The sequence below is a fragment of the Canis aureus genome, chromosome 27 (genome assembly GCF_053574225.1).
Source record: "Canis aureus isolate CA01 chromosome 27, VMU_Caureus_v.1.0, whole genome shotgun sequence".
Taxonomy (NCBI): Eukaryota; Metazoa; Chordata; class Mammalia; order Carnivora; family Canidae; genus Canis; species Canis aureus.
Window position 1 is genome coordinate 42,772,149 of NC_135637.1, and position 15,043 is coordinate 42,787,191.

A 15,043-nucleotide genomic window follows, 5' to 3' on the forward strand; every position below is an offset into this window, starting at 1 on the left:
CCCATGACATAGTGAGGACAGGTGAGGAGCACGAAGGAAAGCCCACGTGTCATGGACCCAAACAAATGTAGGTTCAGTTGTCCGCTCTGCCAGAGGTCAGCTCTATGACCTTGGGCAGGCGAGGTGCCCCTTTTAACCTCAGTCTTGCCATCTGAACAATGAGGCTAATAGCACCTACTTTGTAGGGTCCCGATTAGGGGTGGTGAGCCCGTGGAGGAGAAGTCAGACCCCCCGGATTCGAGTCTGGGCTCAGCTACACACCCACTGCGCAGTCCGCCTGGGTGATGTGCGGTCTCAGAGCTTCAGCAGTTCTGCTGAAAACTGAAGATCATTCTATTGGTTCTATCTTCATCATTGTTCAATTTTCAAATCCAGGGAGAGATTCATGAACGGGAGAAAAAGACTTTTCAGGCTAATATTAAGTATGGCAGAGAAGTAGTCTTTAAAGGCATTTTTACTTCCAAAGAACCCTCCAGACTCTTTAGAACCAAAAAAAAAAAAAAAAAAAAAAAAGCATGGAAAAAAAAGCATGTATTTACATCATATCCTTTACTTTGAAAAGGTTTAATATTTGTTCATGAAAAGGTCTAATTAACCTTAAAAAGTTTAATGCTTACTGAGATCGATCATCTTCACTTATATCAGCTAAATTAATAAAAGTGAGATTAAAAAGGTATTTGTATAATATTTGTCTTGAAATCTCCCATTCTGTACTAAGTCATTTTGTTCCATCTAAAGAGAGAGATTTTTTTTATTAATTTATTTTTTATTGGTGTTCAATTTTCCAACATATAGAAAAACACCCAGTGCTCATCCCATCAAGTGCCCCCTAAAGAGAGAGATTTTAGTAAGGTAGTATTTTCCACCGAGAATGACTTTTTAAAATAATAATCTTGTCTGATTGTGAAGCCTCTTGGGTTTATCCTTTAGATTTCAAGCAAAGTAACCCGCCCGGGTTTCTATATTAACTGCAATACATGCCCTCAAAAAGCCCTTTATAATGAGGTATTATTCATAGATGCTTTTAAACAATCACTAAATCTGACTCCTTAAACAAGTATGTAAAGAGAAAACAGTCATTATGGTATTTCAGAGGAACCTCAGAAGGCATGTTAGGACTGGTGGGGCTTCTTGAACATAATACAAGTTCTTTGACATTGAACCAAGAGCTAAAAAATACTGCGTTTTTTAAAAAAGAAAGCTATCTGAGGTTATGATGCACTTGATTTACACCAGGAATTTTTTTTTAAATTTTTTTAAAGATTGTATTTATTCATTCATGAGAGACAGAGAGAGGGAGAGGCAGAGACACAGGCAGAGGGAGAAGCAGGCTCCCCACAGGGAGTATGATGATTGAGGAACCCGGGATCACGACCTGAGCCAAAGGCAGATGCTCAACCACTGAGTCACCCAGGTGTCCCTATACCAGGAGGGTTTAAAATATTCATAAAGGAACGATGAGCTGCTCAGTAGGTATCTTTTTTCCCCCTGGGGTGAGGAGAGCTCTCTGCAATACAAATTTGAGCTGAAGAAAACCAAATATTCAAAAAGCTATGGAGGTTAAACAAGTTTGGTTAATTCACCTTTACAAGAAAATCCATGTCAGACGTGCTCAATTGCTTGTGTCGCTCTTCGTTAACACGGCACGGGCTTTGCAACAGGTGGAGTCATCACTCCTGCTTCCGTTCACCCAACATGTACTGAACACCTGTTAGCTCTCTGTTTCTAGGCCCCCACCCACTTCCCGAAGGAAAGCAAGCATACAAAGTTACTCATCTCTGGAAGATCACATTCTAGAAGTGAGGGGAAATCAATGAACGTGTGCTTATGTTAGGTGGGGGTGTCTGCTAGAGGGAAAACCAAGGAGTGGAGCAGACGGCGAAACCAGCGGTGGGAACAGGCGAGGGAGCAGCCCAAAACTAAATTAATTTTGACTTCAAAGCAGCATCTGAAGTTCGTAGCTACCAGAGCCAGTGTCTGAAGCATACAACCGTGTGTCCCAGAAGCTGATTGGAGACTCCAAATTTGTCAGTGACTGGACACCCGGGAGATCTCAAAACAAAACAAAACAACAAAACAAAACAAAACAAAAAACAAAAAACAACAACACAAAAACAACGACAATGCCCAAAACAGAAGATGTTTGTTGAAAACATATTGAAAATCTAGATGCCACATTAGACATTTTATGTATATTATTTTTTTTTTTGTTATGGCATTTTTGGGATTTATTTTAGGTTTTTCCATTTCAGAGATTTATAGATGAAATACGGCCACATCTAACTTGCAACTCCCACCACGGAGAAGTGGAACTTATGTCGCTGCACCTTGAATCTGGTTTTTGTTAGGAGATGGTGGGAGAAGTAACATCGTGGGAGTCCCAGGGCCTGACTTCAACAGGATCTCAGTTTCTGCCTTTGTGCTCTTGGGACCTTGAGGGGCCATGCAGTGAGGGAGCTTGCAGCGGAAGGCCACTCACAGGAAGGCTCCAGAAGATTCAGCTGTCCCAGGGGTGCTTGGGCTCAGGCAAGCAAGCAATTTCTGAGCAAATCTGAGTGAGATTGGCAGAAAAACCTCCCAGGTAACACACACAGTCCATAGATAGAGTAAGCCTTTGCTGTCGGAAGCCTCTAAGCTTTGGGGCAGTGTTTTATGCTGGATGAGAAAACTGTGGCCTAGGCAGAGAAAGCAAAGCTGACTGTGTTCAGAAGCTCAGAGCAAGAAGGTACAGAGGCAGGACTACAGGTCTCGTCTGTCTGTCTAAAGCCACCCACCTTTGTAGCACTGCATTTCCCATTTTCCTGCTAATGCATTTTTTTTATCATGAAAAAAATGATGTTAAGGTAATGCATACGTGTCTACCATACTCAAAATTTCTATGATTCTGTGAATCTATGAGCACTTAGATACATACATCCCCTCCTGAGCCCCTTCCTCAAATAATCACACCATCCTGGCAATTTCCAGGAAAAAAAATTTTTCTTATGTCACTAAATAAAATTCCAGCTACACCTGGGAATTTTAGAAGCTATCTAACTGAAGACAAATTCCTCTATTTCCAAATATGTAAAAAAAAAAAAAAAAAAAGGAAGGAAAAGAAAAGAAAAGAAAAGGAAAAGAAAAGAAAGAAAGAAAGAAAGAAAGAAAAGAAAAGAAAAGAAAAGAAAAGAAAAGAAAAGAAAAAAGGGGAAATTATAATAGCCACCTAATATAGCTGTGAGGAGATGGACTAAGGGGTAGGAAATGCCTTAGTGCACGCATAGGATGACATTCGGTGCAGTGGGGCACTGCATGGCCCTTGCAACTGTGTACATATGTATACAGTCTTAAGTGACTCATCCCAAGTAATACCCTCTGGTCACATGGCACCGAGATTAAAGACAGTCCCAAATCCTTGGACGGTCCTTTCATTGAGGTCCAAGGTTTAGGTTTTCTCTCCTTGGATGTCTTGGAATTCTATGTCACCATGTAAGAAATCTCACTTTCCTGAGACTACCAGGCTGTGGAGGAGGTCCAGTTAGTCACATGAAGGAGTCCACTCAGTGCAGCCATCTCGATCCAGGTGACAGAGGTCCACCAGCTAGAGCTGCCAGGGCACATGGGGCCTAGAGACAGTAGCCTACTTCCACCCACCAAGCCCCAAATCATTAACGATGTCATATCGTTCTTTTGTAGCAGCTTATTGTGTTGAAATAGATAATCAGGACACACGTGCTTCTAATTCCAAGACAAAAACCCTTAAAATTTTAATCGTAGTTAATAACTTCATGGCTGCTTGGAACAGATCTGTCTCCTCGTTTCCCACTTGCCCTCCCACCAGCCGACCGACACACACACCCTCCCCTACCTACAAATCTCAAGCCACACAAACACAGAAAAAACACAGAAAATTGTATTAAGTTGCCCCCAAACTATGAATCTATAGTTAGAAGCGTATTGTGAAGTGGAGGATAAAATATACTAAAAACGACGGCAAACACAAATTTGACTCTTAAACTCGATCATGAAACTTAGAACCACCATGAATCAAAAAGGAAAGTTAAGAGACTATATATCTCTTGTTACTGAAAGGGAAGAAACATTACTTACTATTCCAGGTATACAATGTTTTCCTGGAAACAAAGGAAAATTCTTTCGATGGTTCATTCTACCTGGACCACTTGATAATATATATATAAAAAAAAAGTCTGACGTTAATAACAACGCACAGTTTTTACATCAAAATCAAAAACCATATAAAAGTTCAATATAAACTCATAAATACCATTAAAAAAAAAACAGAAAGTGTTAGACTTTTTGTTCCCCAAACTATATAGAAAGGAGTAGTTTCCTTAATATTAGGAAGGTGCTTATAAATAAATTAGAAAAAAAAGAGGAAAAAAAAAGGAAAAAATTAATTAGAAATTGGGATAATGACATGAACAGGCAGTTTATAGGGGAAAAAATGAAATGGCTTTGAAATATATGAAAATACAGTCTACTAGCTATTAGTGAATGCAACTTAAAATTAAAAAAAAGAAGATTTGGTATTCTCAGATCTCTGATGAAGATAAAATAGATTTGATGGCACAGCGCATGCTGGCAGAGATGGAGGTACCATCCCTCTCACGCCACCGTGGATTGTCGTCTCCACCGCTCGTTGGGGGGCATTTCTGCAAATTCTCCACCCTACATAACTGTTTGCACACATTTGTAAATATTTCCGAAAATATGGTCGTTAGATCACAATAGATATTGTAGTCTAAACATGGAGTCTGTTAATGATTGGTAAAATATTGACCCTCAAATATTGAAATTTTACACAATGTTTAATAGCTCTAAGTATATACTCAAACACAGAGAACTCTAATATTTATTCTTAGGTGCATAAAGCAAAGTACAAGTCAGTATGGTTTTTACTTTCCCACTCAAAAAGGGGGAATGGGATGTGTATATATGCACATATGTGTGCAGACACGTGCGTGGAATATTTTTGGAAAGATCCACAGAAACTATCAATAAACTGGGGACTACAACAGGGATATAAAATGGGCAACAGAGTCATTTTTATATGACTTTCTTTTTTTTTTTTACTATATATTTAGACTTGCATTTTTTATCATGTGCCATTACTTCTAAAATTAGCGGGGTGGAGAGAAGGTCAATGATTTCCCAAAGGCTTTCAAATGACGTGCAAGAAAATAACTAATATACAATGCAGGATTTTGGGTGCAGGAGGTTATGTAGTTACATTCCAGAGAAGCCCAGAGTCCCCCAAAGTTTACGTGGCACCACTGCAGAATCTGATGGGGGGGGCGCGAGTGGTCGAAATTATACCTCTCACCCCCACTTCAATCAAAGCACCTGCTTTTACCTTTTTTTTTTTTTTTTTTTTTTAACAAGCTTTAATTCACTTTTATTTTTCTTGTATAAAACTATGTGGTAGCCACAGCTGGAGCCTGGGTCCTCTGCACGGAGACTCTGGTGTGGGTCTTTACAAGATGGTCAGTGAATTCCTGATAGGGGGACTTGGTGAACACAGTCTCTTTCCAGAGATCAGGGGTGAGATAGCTGTAGGTCTTGGAGATCGCATCAAAAGTAGCCTTGGCAAAGCTCCCCAGGGTGGCAGCGCAGCCCCTGGCCGAAGTGTAGCAGTCGTCAATACCAGCCATCATCAGTAGCTTCTTGGGCACAGGGGCTGAGACAATGCCAGTGCCTCTGGGGGCAGGGATGAGACGCACCAGCACAGAACCACAGCGACCAGTCACCTTGCATGGGACAGTGTGGGGCTTGCCGATCTTGTTCCCCCAGTAGCCTCGTCGCACGGGGACGATGGAAAGCTTGGCCAGGATGATGGCCCCACGGATGGCAGTGGCTACCTCCTTGGAGCCCTTGACGCTCAGACCCACGTGTCCGTTGTAATCTCCGATGGCAACAAATGCCTTGAACCTGGTCCGCTGGCCGTGGACGAGGGACAGGTGCCCTCACTCGCCCTGTGCTGACCAAGGAGCAGCTGGGCAACCAGTTGGATGCATACATGTCGAAAACAAAAGGACACCTGGATGCCGAGGTGGATGCCTACATGGCACAAACAGATCCAGAAACCAATGATTGAAACCTGTCCACCCTACTGTGAGAGACTCTTATTCAAAAGTCGCCACATCTGGAAATAACCTTGAGATAACAGATGGAGAAGAAACCTGATCGATGCTGGAAGGACCTATCACAATAGGCTATGGACTTATTTGCCACCAGTTTGTGCATTTAGTGTGTTCCTTTTACTTTTTTTGATACTGTGTTGTATGAAACCTTTCTTTCCTCTGAAAAAACAACAACAACAACAACAAAAAAAAACAAAAAAACAAAAAACATTACGAGCACTGCACTTGCCAGTGCGCTGATTGAGAATCACCGAGAATTCCACTTCATCTCCAGCCTGTAGCTCAATACCATCTTGAACTTCCTTCACATGGAAAAAAGAGCTTCTTGCTATCTCCTACTTCATAATTAATGAAGCCAAACTGGTCCTTCACACACTCCACTGTGGCTCTACGCAGGGGTGTGATGTTGCAGGCCATAGGCTGTGCATTCTGGCCCAGGACACACAACTGGAACTTGGCACTCTCTCCTTTCTGTAGGCAATCCCCTTTGTTGGGGATTACGTGGCAGCCACAGAAAATGCTTTGTTTGAACGGGGAAAATCTACTGTTAGACAAGTTTGAGAATTCTTGACATACGGGAATTCACTAACAACATATCCCCTAGCTGTCAACTAGGATACAGGAGACAGCTGGCTAGTTTGATTTTAGCCTACATCACTCCGTGATACTTGAAGGACTCTTATAAACATATGCAGCTGCCACAAGCCATAAAGTCTCCTACTGACCTGTCTTGTTGGAGCGCATTCCGATTATGGGGCAGTATCTATAAAAAGCATTAGCAATTTATTTGCCAAATTTCCAAACAGGAGAAAGACCCCCAAACACAAAAATACGCGTTCTGTATTTAATTCTGTACGCTTTCCAGTTTAATGTAACAGAATCATTCCTCTCCAGCCTTGATAACTTTTGTCACATTTCCTGAGGAACCAGTTGTTGGAATCTAGGACTTCGTAGACGAGAACGCGACGTTCTCCTTAATAAAACGTTCTCAGATGCCAAGTTTTGGCTTAGTTACTATTGGTCTTTGCTTGCCTCGTATTCCTTTTCTGACTGCAGCTAAATAGGTCTTCTTTCTTAGGTCATTTATGGGTATTATTTGAAATGCCTTGGTCCAGGATGCCTGGGTTGAACATCTGCCTTTGGCTCAGGTCATGATCCTGGGGGTCCTGGGATCGAGTCCCACATCGGGCTCCCCACAGGGAGCCTGCTTCTCCTTCTGCCTGGGTCTTGACCTCAGTGTTGCTCATGAATAAATACATAAAATCTTTTTAAAAAAATAAAATGCATTGACTCCAATATTTTATTGCTGAATGCACAACCTGCTTCTACATCAGAGCTCATGTCTGCTTCCTCAAGGAAAACACCCTGTGAAGCAGAGGGCTGCTCCTGACACCACTTTCTTCCTAACTTTTGTCATTTGGACAGGAGGATTTTTGCCTGATGTTCCTGTTACAAACAGGTGAAATATCAGTCTTTCCCACAAGGCATAATTTCTATAAATTGTGCCCCCCCTCTTATGTTTATCATCCTTTTTCAGCCACATTAGTCTACTGGATTCTATGCAGATGTCTAATAACTCTTAGGAACAGATCCTTATCTAGGGTCGATCTGCATTTCTGTGCTTAATTTTCATCAGTGTTACTCTTCCATTGATCCCTTTCCACGGGTCAGCCCCCTGTGACTCTTCTTGGACTTTCCGACCCCAAGGCTAAGTGATGGCTTCATTTGTTCTCAGCTCCAGTGAGATCCCAAATAAGACTTCTATCCACCTGGAAGGACAGGTCTCACATAGGATTTTCTTTTTTTCTTTTCTTTTTCTTTTTTTTCACATAGGATTTTCAAACAAAATTCAGGTTTGGATATTCTGTGGGGTTACTAAGCAGGTTTCAATTCCTGAATGTTATCCTATAGGTATAATCACAGAGACTCTCCATCAGCATCCGACTAGATGTGAATGGGAACTTAACATTGGTTATCAAAAGCTCATACCCCCCAGAAACCATATTTTCACTGAAAAATTAAATGGAAGTTTTCTCCACCATAATCTATTGTACACTTGATTTTTACAGTGAAAAGCAACCTATTCCCTAAACTTCACTGATCTGACAGGTAGAGCAGGGCCAAGTAGTTTGTAGGAATGGATTCAACCTCAATGCCTCCCCATCACTTGGAACTGAGCCACCGGAAATTTGCAAGCTGTCCTGCCTTGTTTTTTTTGTTTTTTTTTTTGTTTGTTTGTTTGTTTTTCTTAATAGGTAGAGGGCAGGGAGGGGAATCAGACCACCATAGGTAACCAGTTCCCTCCCTGACTAATTCTGGGAGACGACTGAGCTGGATTAAAAAACACCGATCGCATGCCTCTCTTACAGCTGTGTTAATATAACTGCATACGCACATCCAAACAACAGAGTGAGGAATGGTGTAAAGCCGAAATGAAGGCCGGACGGAGAATCAATCTCTTGCAGAGTCAGAGCTGACATTTCAGCTTCCCTGAGGGAGAGTGTAGGGAAAGTGAGGGGCAGACGGTGGCAGGCTGTCTGCAAGAGGGAGGTGAACTGAAGAGCTGTCAGCTGGGTGGGGAGGTAGGGAGGAGGTAGGGAATATTCAGCTGTGCTTTCCTGCTTGAAACAAGCCAGCAAAATTACTAATTTTTTTTTTCCCATTTCAAAAGATAACTCCTCCCTAGAATACATCCTTGCTTACTTCTCTCTCAACGATGGCTGTACAGTTTCGCATCTAATCTTCACGCTAATTTGCAACAACGTCACTCTGAAGCATCAAGGGGGTGGTTGATAAGAGGACGAATGGAAGACGGTTGTGAGTGAAGTTAAAAATAGAAATACAGGACATCCTTACAGAACATGTTCAAAACCTCAAAACCCATGCACATCTCCCAGGAAGCCAGATTTCCCAATGTCTCTGCAATCCTGGAGGGACCCTTCTGGCATTCTGGGGAGTTGGCTCCCGAGAGGAACACATTATCAAGATACCCACAGAGCCTCTTCAACTCTCAACTGTAATTTCCAGTCACCTCCATTCCTGTCTCAAAGCCAGCATCTCAAACAGTACTCGTGTACTATCTTTGAAGTCTAGGAGGAGTTTAAATACCCAAAAATAATGTCTTTATGAAAAAAATTTTAAAATAAACACCCGGGGGTGGGGGTAAACTTTGGTATCTTGCAAACTGGTGAATACATTATAAATCCCGAGTTAGTAGTTGAGTTCAGCATTTTCAACTCTTTTAATAAAAATGTTAATTCGGGGATATTTTTATTTAGAGATTTTGATAGAGCGAGCACACAGGAGCGGGGGAGGGGGAAGGCAGCAGGAGAGGGAGAAGCAGACTCCTCGCTGAGCAGGGAGCCCGATGTGGGGCTCAATCCCAGGATCCTGAGATCATGACCTGAGCCGAAGGCAGACACTTCACCGACGGACCACTCAGATGCCCTGGAATATTTTCAGATTTTCAGAAAACCTGGGGACAGAGTTTCCACAAACTCCATACCGAGTGTGTCCTATTACTAAAATCTTACACGATGGTTCATTTGTCACAACTATGAATCAGTATCGATCTACTATCTTAATCTTAAGTTCATGCTTTATTTAGATTTTCTAGTTGATACCCAAGGTCCTTCTTACTCTTTCATCGCTCCAGCCTGCCATCTGGGACACCACGCGTTTGTTGTCACGTTTGTTGTGACAGTTTCTCAAACTTTGTTTCTGATGCCCGTGACAATTCTAAAGTATATGGGTCAGGTATTTTGTAGAATGCTCCTCAGCTGAGATCCTTTAACTGTTTCCCCATGGTTCAGTTGGGGTTTCTGGTTTTGGGGAGGACAACCACAGAGGTAATGTGCCCTGTTCATCTGTTCAGGTTTATCCACCGTAAACATATTTTCCTGCCTTTTCATATAGTACTTTTTGTAGAGAAGTCATTACCAGGCCCCACTTCACGAGGGGGAGTTACATCCCTTCATCCCCCCAGAGACTGGAGGACTCCTAAAATTTTTTGTGGTTCTTCCATAGGAGAAGCTTATCTTCTCTTCCTCACTTGCTTATTCGATTCTTTCTTTCTATCAGCATGGGTGTAAGGATATTTATTTTATACTCTGGGTTATACTAACCAAGGTCAATCTATTGTGCACATCGTTCCATATTTGGCCATCAGGAGCTCTTTCAGGAATCATCTGAGTCCCCTTCATATAACCCCACGACTGTGGGCTTTGTTTTCTGAACTTTCTAGCTTTCTGGAAAAATCAGATTTTCCAGGCTCCTGTAACATGTTCCTTGTCTGAGTCCTAGTGAGCTCACTAGTGGAGGCACATCTCTCTCTGCATGTGTTTCTCCATGTACCTGACCAGATCTACAGTGAGCTAAAGAGAAGCTCATCATGCACAGACCGTTCTAGACTTCTCCCTCCAGCAATGAGAAACTTGGCTCCCACAAACCACCAGCCTTTCAAAATTATTTGCTTGGGGACGCCTGGGTGGTTCAGTCAGTTGAGTGTCTGGTCAGGATCCTGGGGTCCAGGGATGGAGACCGATGTCGGGCTCCCTGCTCAGTGGGGTGTCTGCTTCTCTCTGCCCTTCCCCACACTGATGCTCTCGCTCCCACTCACTCTTTCAAATAAAACCTTTAAAATATTATTTGCTTATCGGATTCTGTAGCTTTCAAAGTCTACCGGTGGAGCCTGGGTGGATACACACACACTTTAAAAGACTTCCGAGATCATTAGGTCCATCCTCCCTCCTACATAGGTGGGGATTGAGGCTTACATGACTTATCAAAGGTCATAAAACTAACTGTGGATGTATTTACAACAAAAGCCAGCTGTCTTCTCATTAAAATTATTGAGCATCTTAGGCTTTAGAATGATTCAGCCAAATATTTGTATTACAGATGAAGAAACTTTACACCCACAGAGTTTAATGTTTTACAACTTGCTAATGACAGACTAAAGGACTTGTAAAACGGGGAATAATGTGAATAATGTAAAACAAGAAATAATGACAAGCAAATCCCATACTTACCTGAAAAAAAAAATCAAAATTTTAGTGATCAAAATGCCATCTTTGGCTAACCTATGAGTTCATATCACCCTATTTTAGAGACAGATACTTAAAGTAAATGTAAAATTATAGCTAAAATATTTTGAAGTAGATAATGATCCGTGGCTCAGCACTGAAGGAAAGTGAATCCATTTAGGTAATTACAGAATTACTCACTGAGATACAATGGTAAGCTTAAATTCTTCTCGTTTCTACATAACTGGAAACAATGTCATTCCAATGGTTTTGACCCACCTCGCCATCAGTTATAAAGGAAATAAATGTTGATATAGGTCTGCCAAAGTGATGGGATAAAAGACTTACTATTATTTGCTTTACAGAAGAGTTAATATTTATGGAAAATATTAATTTCATTACAAGTAAGCAATTTCTTGGTTACTAGCATAAGTCACATTAGAAAGTACAAAATGGAATTTTTCTAAGAAGTAATTTTTATGGCCTTTCTCATAGTAAAATTTTCAGAGGACATTTGCAAAGTAATATAAGTGAGTAACAGAAACTAAAACTTAACGTTTATTTAGCTCACGTATTGGGCACTAGTCTAAAGTTTTATATATGTATTAGCTTATTTAATATTCAATGAAAATCATTTTCCTTATTTTTGAGGAACCTGTAGCACAAAACAAAACAAACCCAAGGGGTAAGGTGTGTGTATTCTAGTTTTTATTGAATTTCAACTTTTCTTTTTAAATGAAATTTTAGGGGCCTTGAGGTCAGATATCAGTTTGTCCAGGGGTTCTCCATGCTACCTCTGTATTAGAAAGACCTACAGACCTAAAATAGGGCCTCCTGGAGATGTGGTTCTCAATTTTATGCAGAGTCACATGGATGTTTTCCTAAAAGCACTAATCACTGGGGCCCAGTTTCCACATACTCCATACCCAGTGTGTCCTATTATTAAAATCTTACACGATGGTTCATTTGTCACTCCGGATTTCTGATTTAGTAGTTCTGGAGCGGATTCTGATTATCTGCATTTCGAAGAAGTGCCCAGGTGATGTCAGAGGTCTGGACACCACACTTGAAACCACAGATTCAGAGTACTGGATTAGAGTCTCTAGAATTCGTAGAATTGGAGCCTAAGCCAAATCTGTTGGTTTTTTAAAAAACATTTTTTTTAATTTATTTATGAGAGGTGGGGGGGCAGAGGGAGAAGCAGGCTCCATGCAGGGAGCCCGATGATGTAGGACTTGATCCCAGGACTCCAGGATGATGCCCTGGGCCGAAGGCAGGTGCTAAACCGCTGAGCCACCCGGGAATCCCCACAACAGTTGGTTCTTAATTGAACTTTGCAACCCTACAAAATGTATGGAGATTTAACCCATGTACTAATTAACCAGTGTCAACAGTTATGCACCATCTTGTTTTATAGATTACAAACTTTCATTTTTTTTTTGAGGGGGGTGTTCCTTTTCTCCTATTTCCTTCATTTTTCTTTTCCTTAGGTTTTCTTCCCCTCCCCCCGCCTTCTTTCTGGAGACTATTTGAAAGCAAACCCCAGATGTGATTTCCTTCATAAAAAATTTAAGGCAGCCCGGGTAGCTCAACGGTTTAGTGCTGCCTTCAGCCCAGGGCATTATCTTGGAGTCCTGGGATCAAGTCCCACGTCGGGCTCCCTGCATGGAGCCTGCTTCTCCCTCTGCCTGTGTCTCTGCCTCTCTCTCTCTCTCTCTCTGTGCTTCTCATGAATAAATAAGTAAAATCTTTCAAAAAATAAAAAGAATTTACATGCATTTCTAAGATTTTTTTTTTCTTAAATAACCACTCTGCCATTATTAACAAGTGCCTCTAAAACACACGCTGCCCACATTTCAATACATAGCCAGGACCAGAAACCTCTAATACTAGTCTCACTCCCTTATTTCACATAATTCAGGAAAAACCGAAAAAGGCAAAATGACTTAAGGCCATTTAGAATATAGGTTGGAGGTCTGGAATTAGAGGTCTCAACCCCTAATCCTCAATCTTTTAAACTACATTTTCCCATAGAAAATTTTAAAAACAACACTTGTACAGGAAGGAAAACTTAAACCGTGTAAAAGGATTGAAGAAGTAATGGTAAGAAGAAAGGTTATTGGGTTATGTTTGGATTGTGTGACAACATATTTTAATAGATCAACAAATGATGGTCTCTACAGATGTGCTTATTTACTGATATCGGTATCTACGGTGTCCTGGAAAGTTGACTTAGGTCAGAACACATGCGTTCATCTCTAGCTCACCAAATACTCGCCAGTCCTAAGTCCTATTCCTGAAACTGGGCAATGTAAATAAGAAGTAGCTAAGAAAACACCTGTAATGATCAAAACACCTGCAGTGATCTTTATAAAAACAATGCCAACACATTAAATTCATTAAATTGACAAATGACAAAATACTTATTCAATCATGACTTTGTTTTAGGGACTACAAATGACTGTGACTATGTCCATTTAAAAATGTATATGGGGATCCCTGGGTGGCTCAGTGGTTTAGCACCTGCCTTCGGCCCAGAGCGTGATCCTGGAGTCCCGGGATCGAGTCCCACGTCGGGCTCCCTGGCTCCCTGCATGGAGCCTGCTTCTCCCTCTGCCTGTGTTTCTGCCTCTCTTTTGCTCTCTCCACATCTCTCATGAATAAATAATTTAAAAAATAAAATAAATAAAATTTAAAAAAATGCATATGTATGGTTTTAATGGGCAAAGTATTATGGTTCTAACTGTAAAATGTTCTGTTTAAGGACTTGTTAGATTGGACTTAAGCTATTCCATTAAATATATCAGTTACTAAGACCTGAATCTGATCTTCCAACAACTATTCAATTTCTATTATTTTAGGTTCTCATTTATAGATCATTAAATTATGTATGAAAATCAGATCATCTCCTTTCTAGTTTACTGACAGGTACTGATTATAAAATTTCACATTAAAAATTTAAAGAGCTTGTATTAATGGTTCCTCAATGATGAATAAATTAAGAAAATTAAGATTGAACCCTTTACACTTGCCAGAGTTGAATATTTTATAAGTCTTAAATATATAGTCTGAGTTTTCTCTAGCTTGTATAATTTAGGATAGGGGAAACTTTCAGTTTAAAATTATCCAATGAAAAAAAATTAAAAATAAAATAAAATTATCCAATGAAAAAAATAAAAATAAAAAAAATAAAATTATCCAATGAAATCCATCTTCCTTGGATTATCGAATACTGTTAAGTACAGGCAGGACTGAATGTGTACCAGCACATGTACGAAGGAAACCATCTTCTCTTGGGTTTTCCTTCCATTTCAAACTTAGGTTCATCATCCCATTATGTCTCCAAAAAGCTCTCCAAAGCACTGCAGCATGCACAGTGTAATTATAATCTTAGAGAAATGTCTGGATTTGATCTGAATTCAATTAGAGAGATCTCATATGTCTGCCTGCTGCAATTAATCTATGAATGTTACATAGATAAGCATGGTGATGCAATCCAACATAAAATATTAAAAATAAATTTCAGTATCATTTGGACTCAGGAGTGTAAAACAAAAAACCAAAACAAAAAAACAAAAAATCGAAGGACATATGTATCAATGTCTTTGGTACTTAGAGCAATTGATTTATTGCTTTCCAGGAAAGTTCCTTGCTTTCTCAGGTGAACTATGTTGCGGCAACCGTAGAATTAAAGGCAGCACTGAGAGCTCCCCTGTCATTCCAACACTTTGAAAACCCTTCCCCTCTGCCTTACTAACCTAGCAGAGGAAAGAAAGATGCCGGCCTAGGTTATTCTAAGGAAATCCAGCAAAGGATGGCCTTTGGCTGTTGGAAGCATGTTATCTCTACAAACTAAATTTCTTCCCCTTTTGTTGATAC

General features: G+C 40.6%; 1 protein-coding gene and 1 long non-coding RNA gene across 2 annotated transcripts in view; both read right to left on the reverse strand.

The window, feature by feature from the left end:
• LOC144299571 (uncharacterized) overlaps nt 1-15,043 on the reverse strand; it is a 694,273-nt gene that overhangs the window by 470,429 nt on the left and 208,801 nt on the right. The gene's annotated exons all lie outside the window — the stretch shown is intronic.
• Nucleotides 5,354-15,043, reverse strand: part of LOC144299617 (small ribosomal subunit protein uS5-like) — a 43,766-nt gene continuing 34,076 nt past the window's right edge. Inside the window, exons 4-5 of the mRNA XM_077875011.1 lie at nt 6,355-6,442; nt 5,354-5,962 (exon numbers count right to left, since the gene is read on the reverse strand). Of these exons, the coding sequence (XP_077731137.1) occupies nt 5,415-5,962; nt 6,355-6,442 (636 nt within the window). The 3' untranslated portion in view covers nt 5,354-5,414. The remainder of the gene's footprint in view (nt 5,963-6,354; nt 6,443-15,043) is intronic.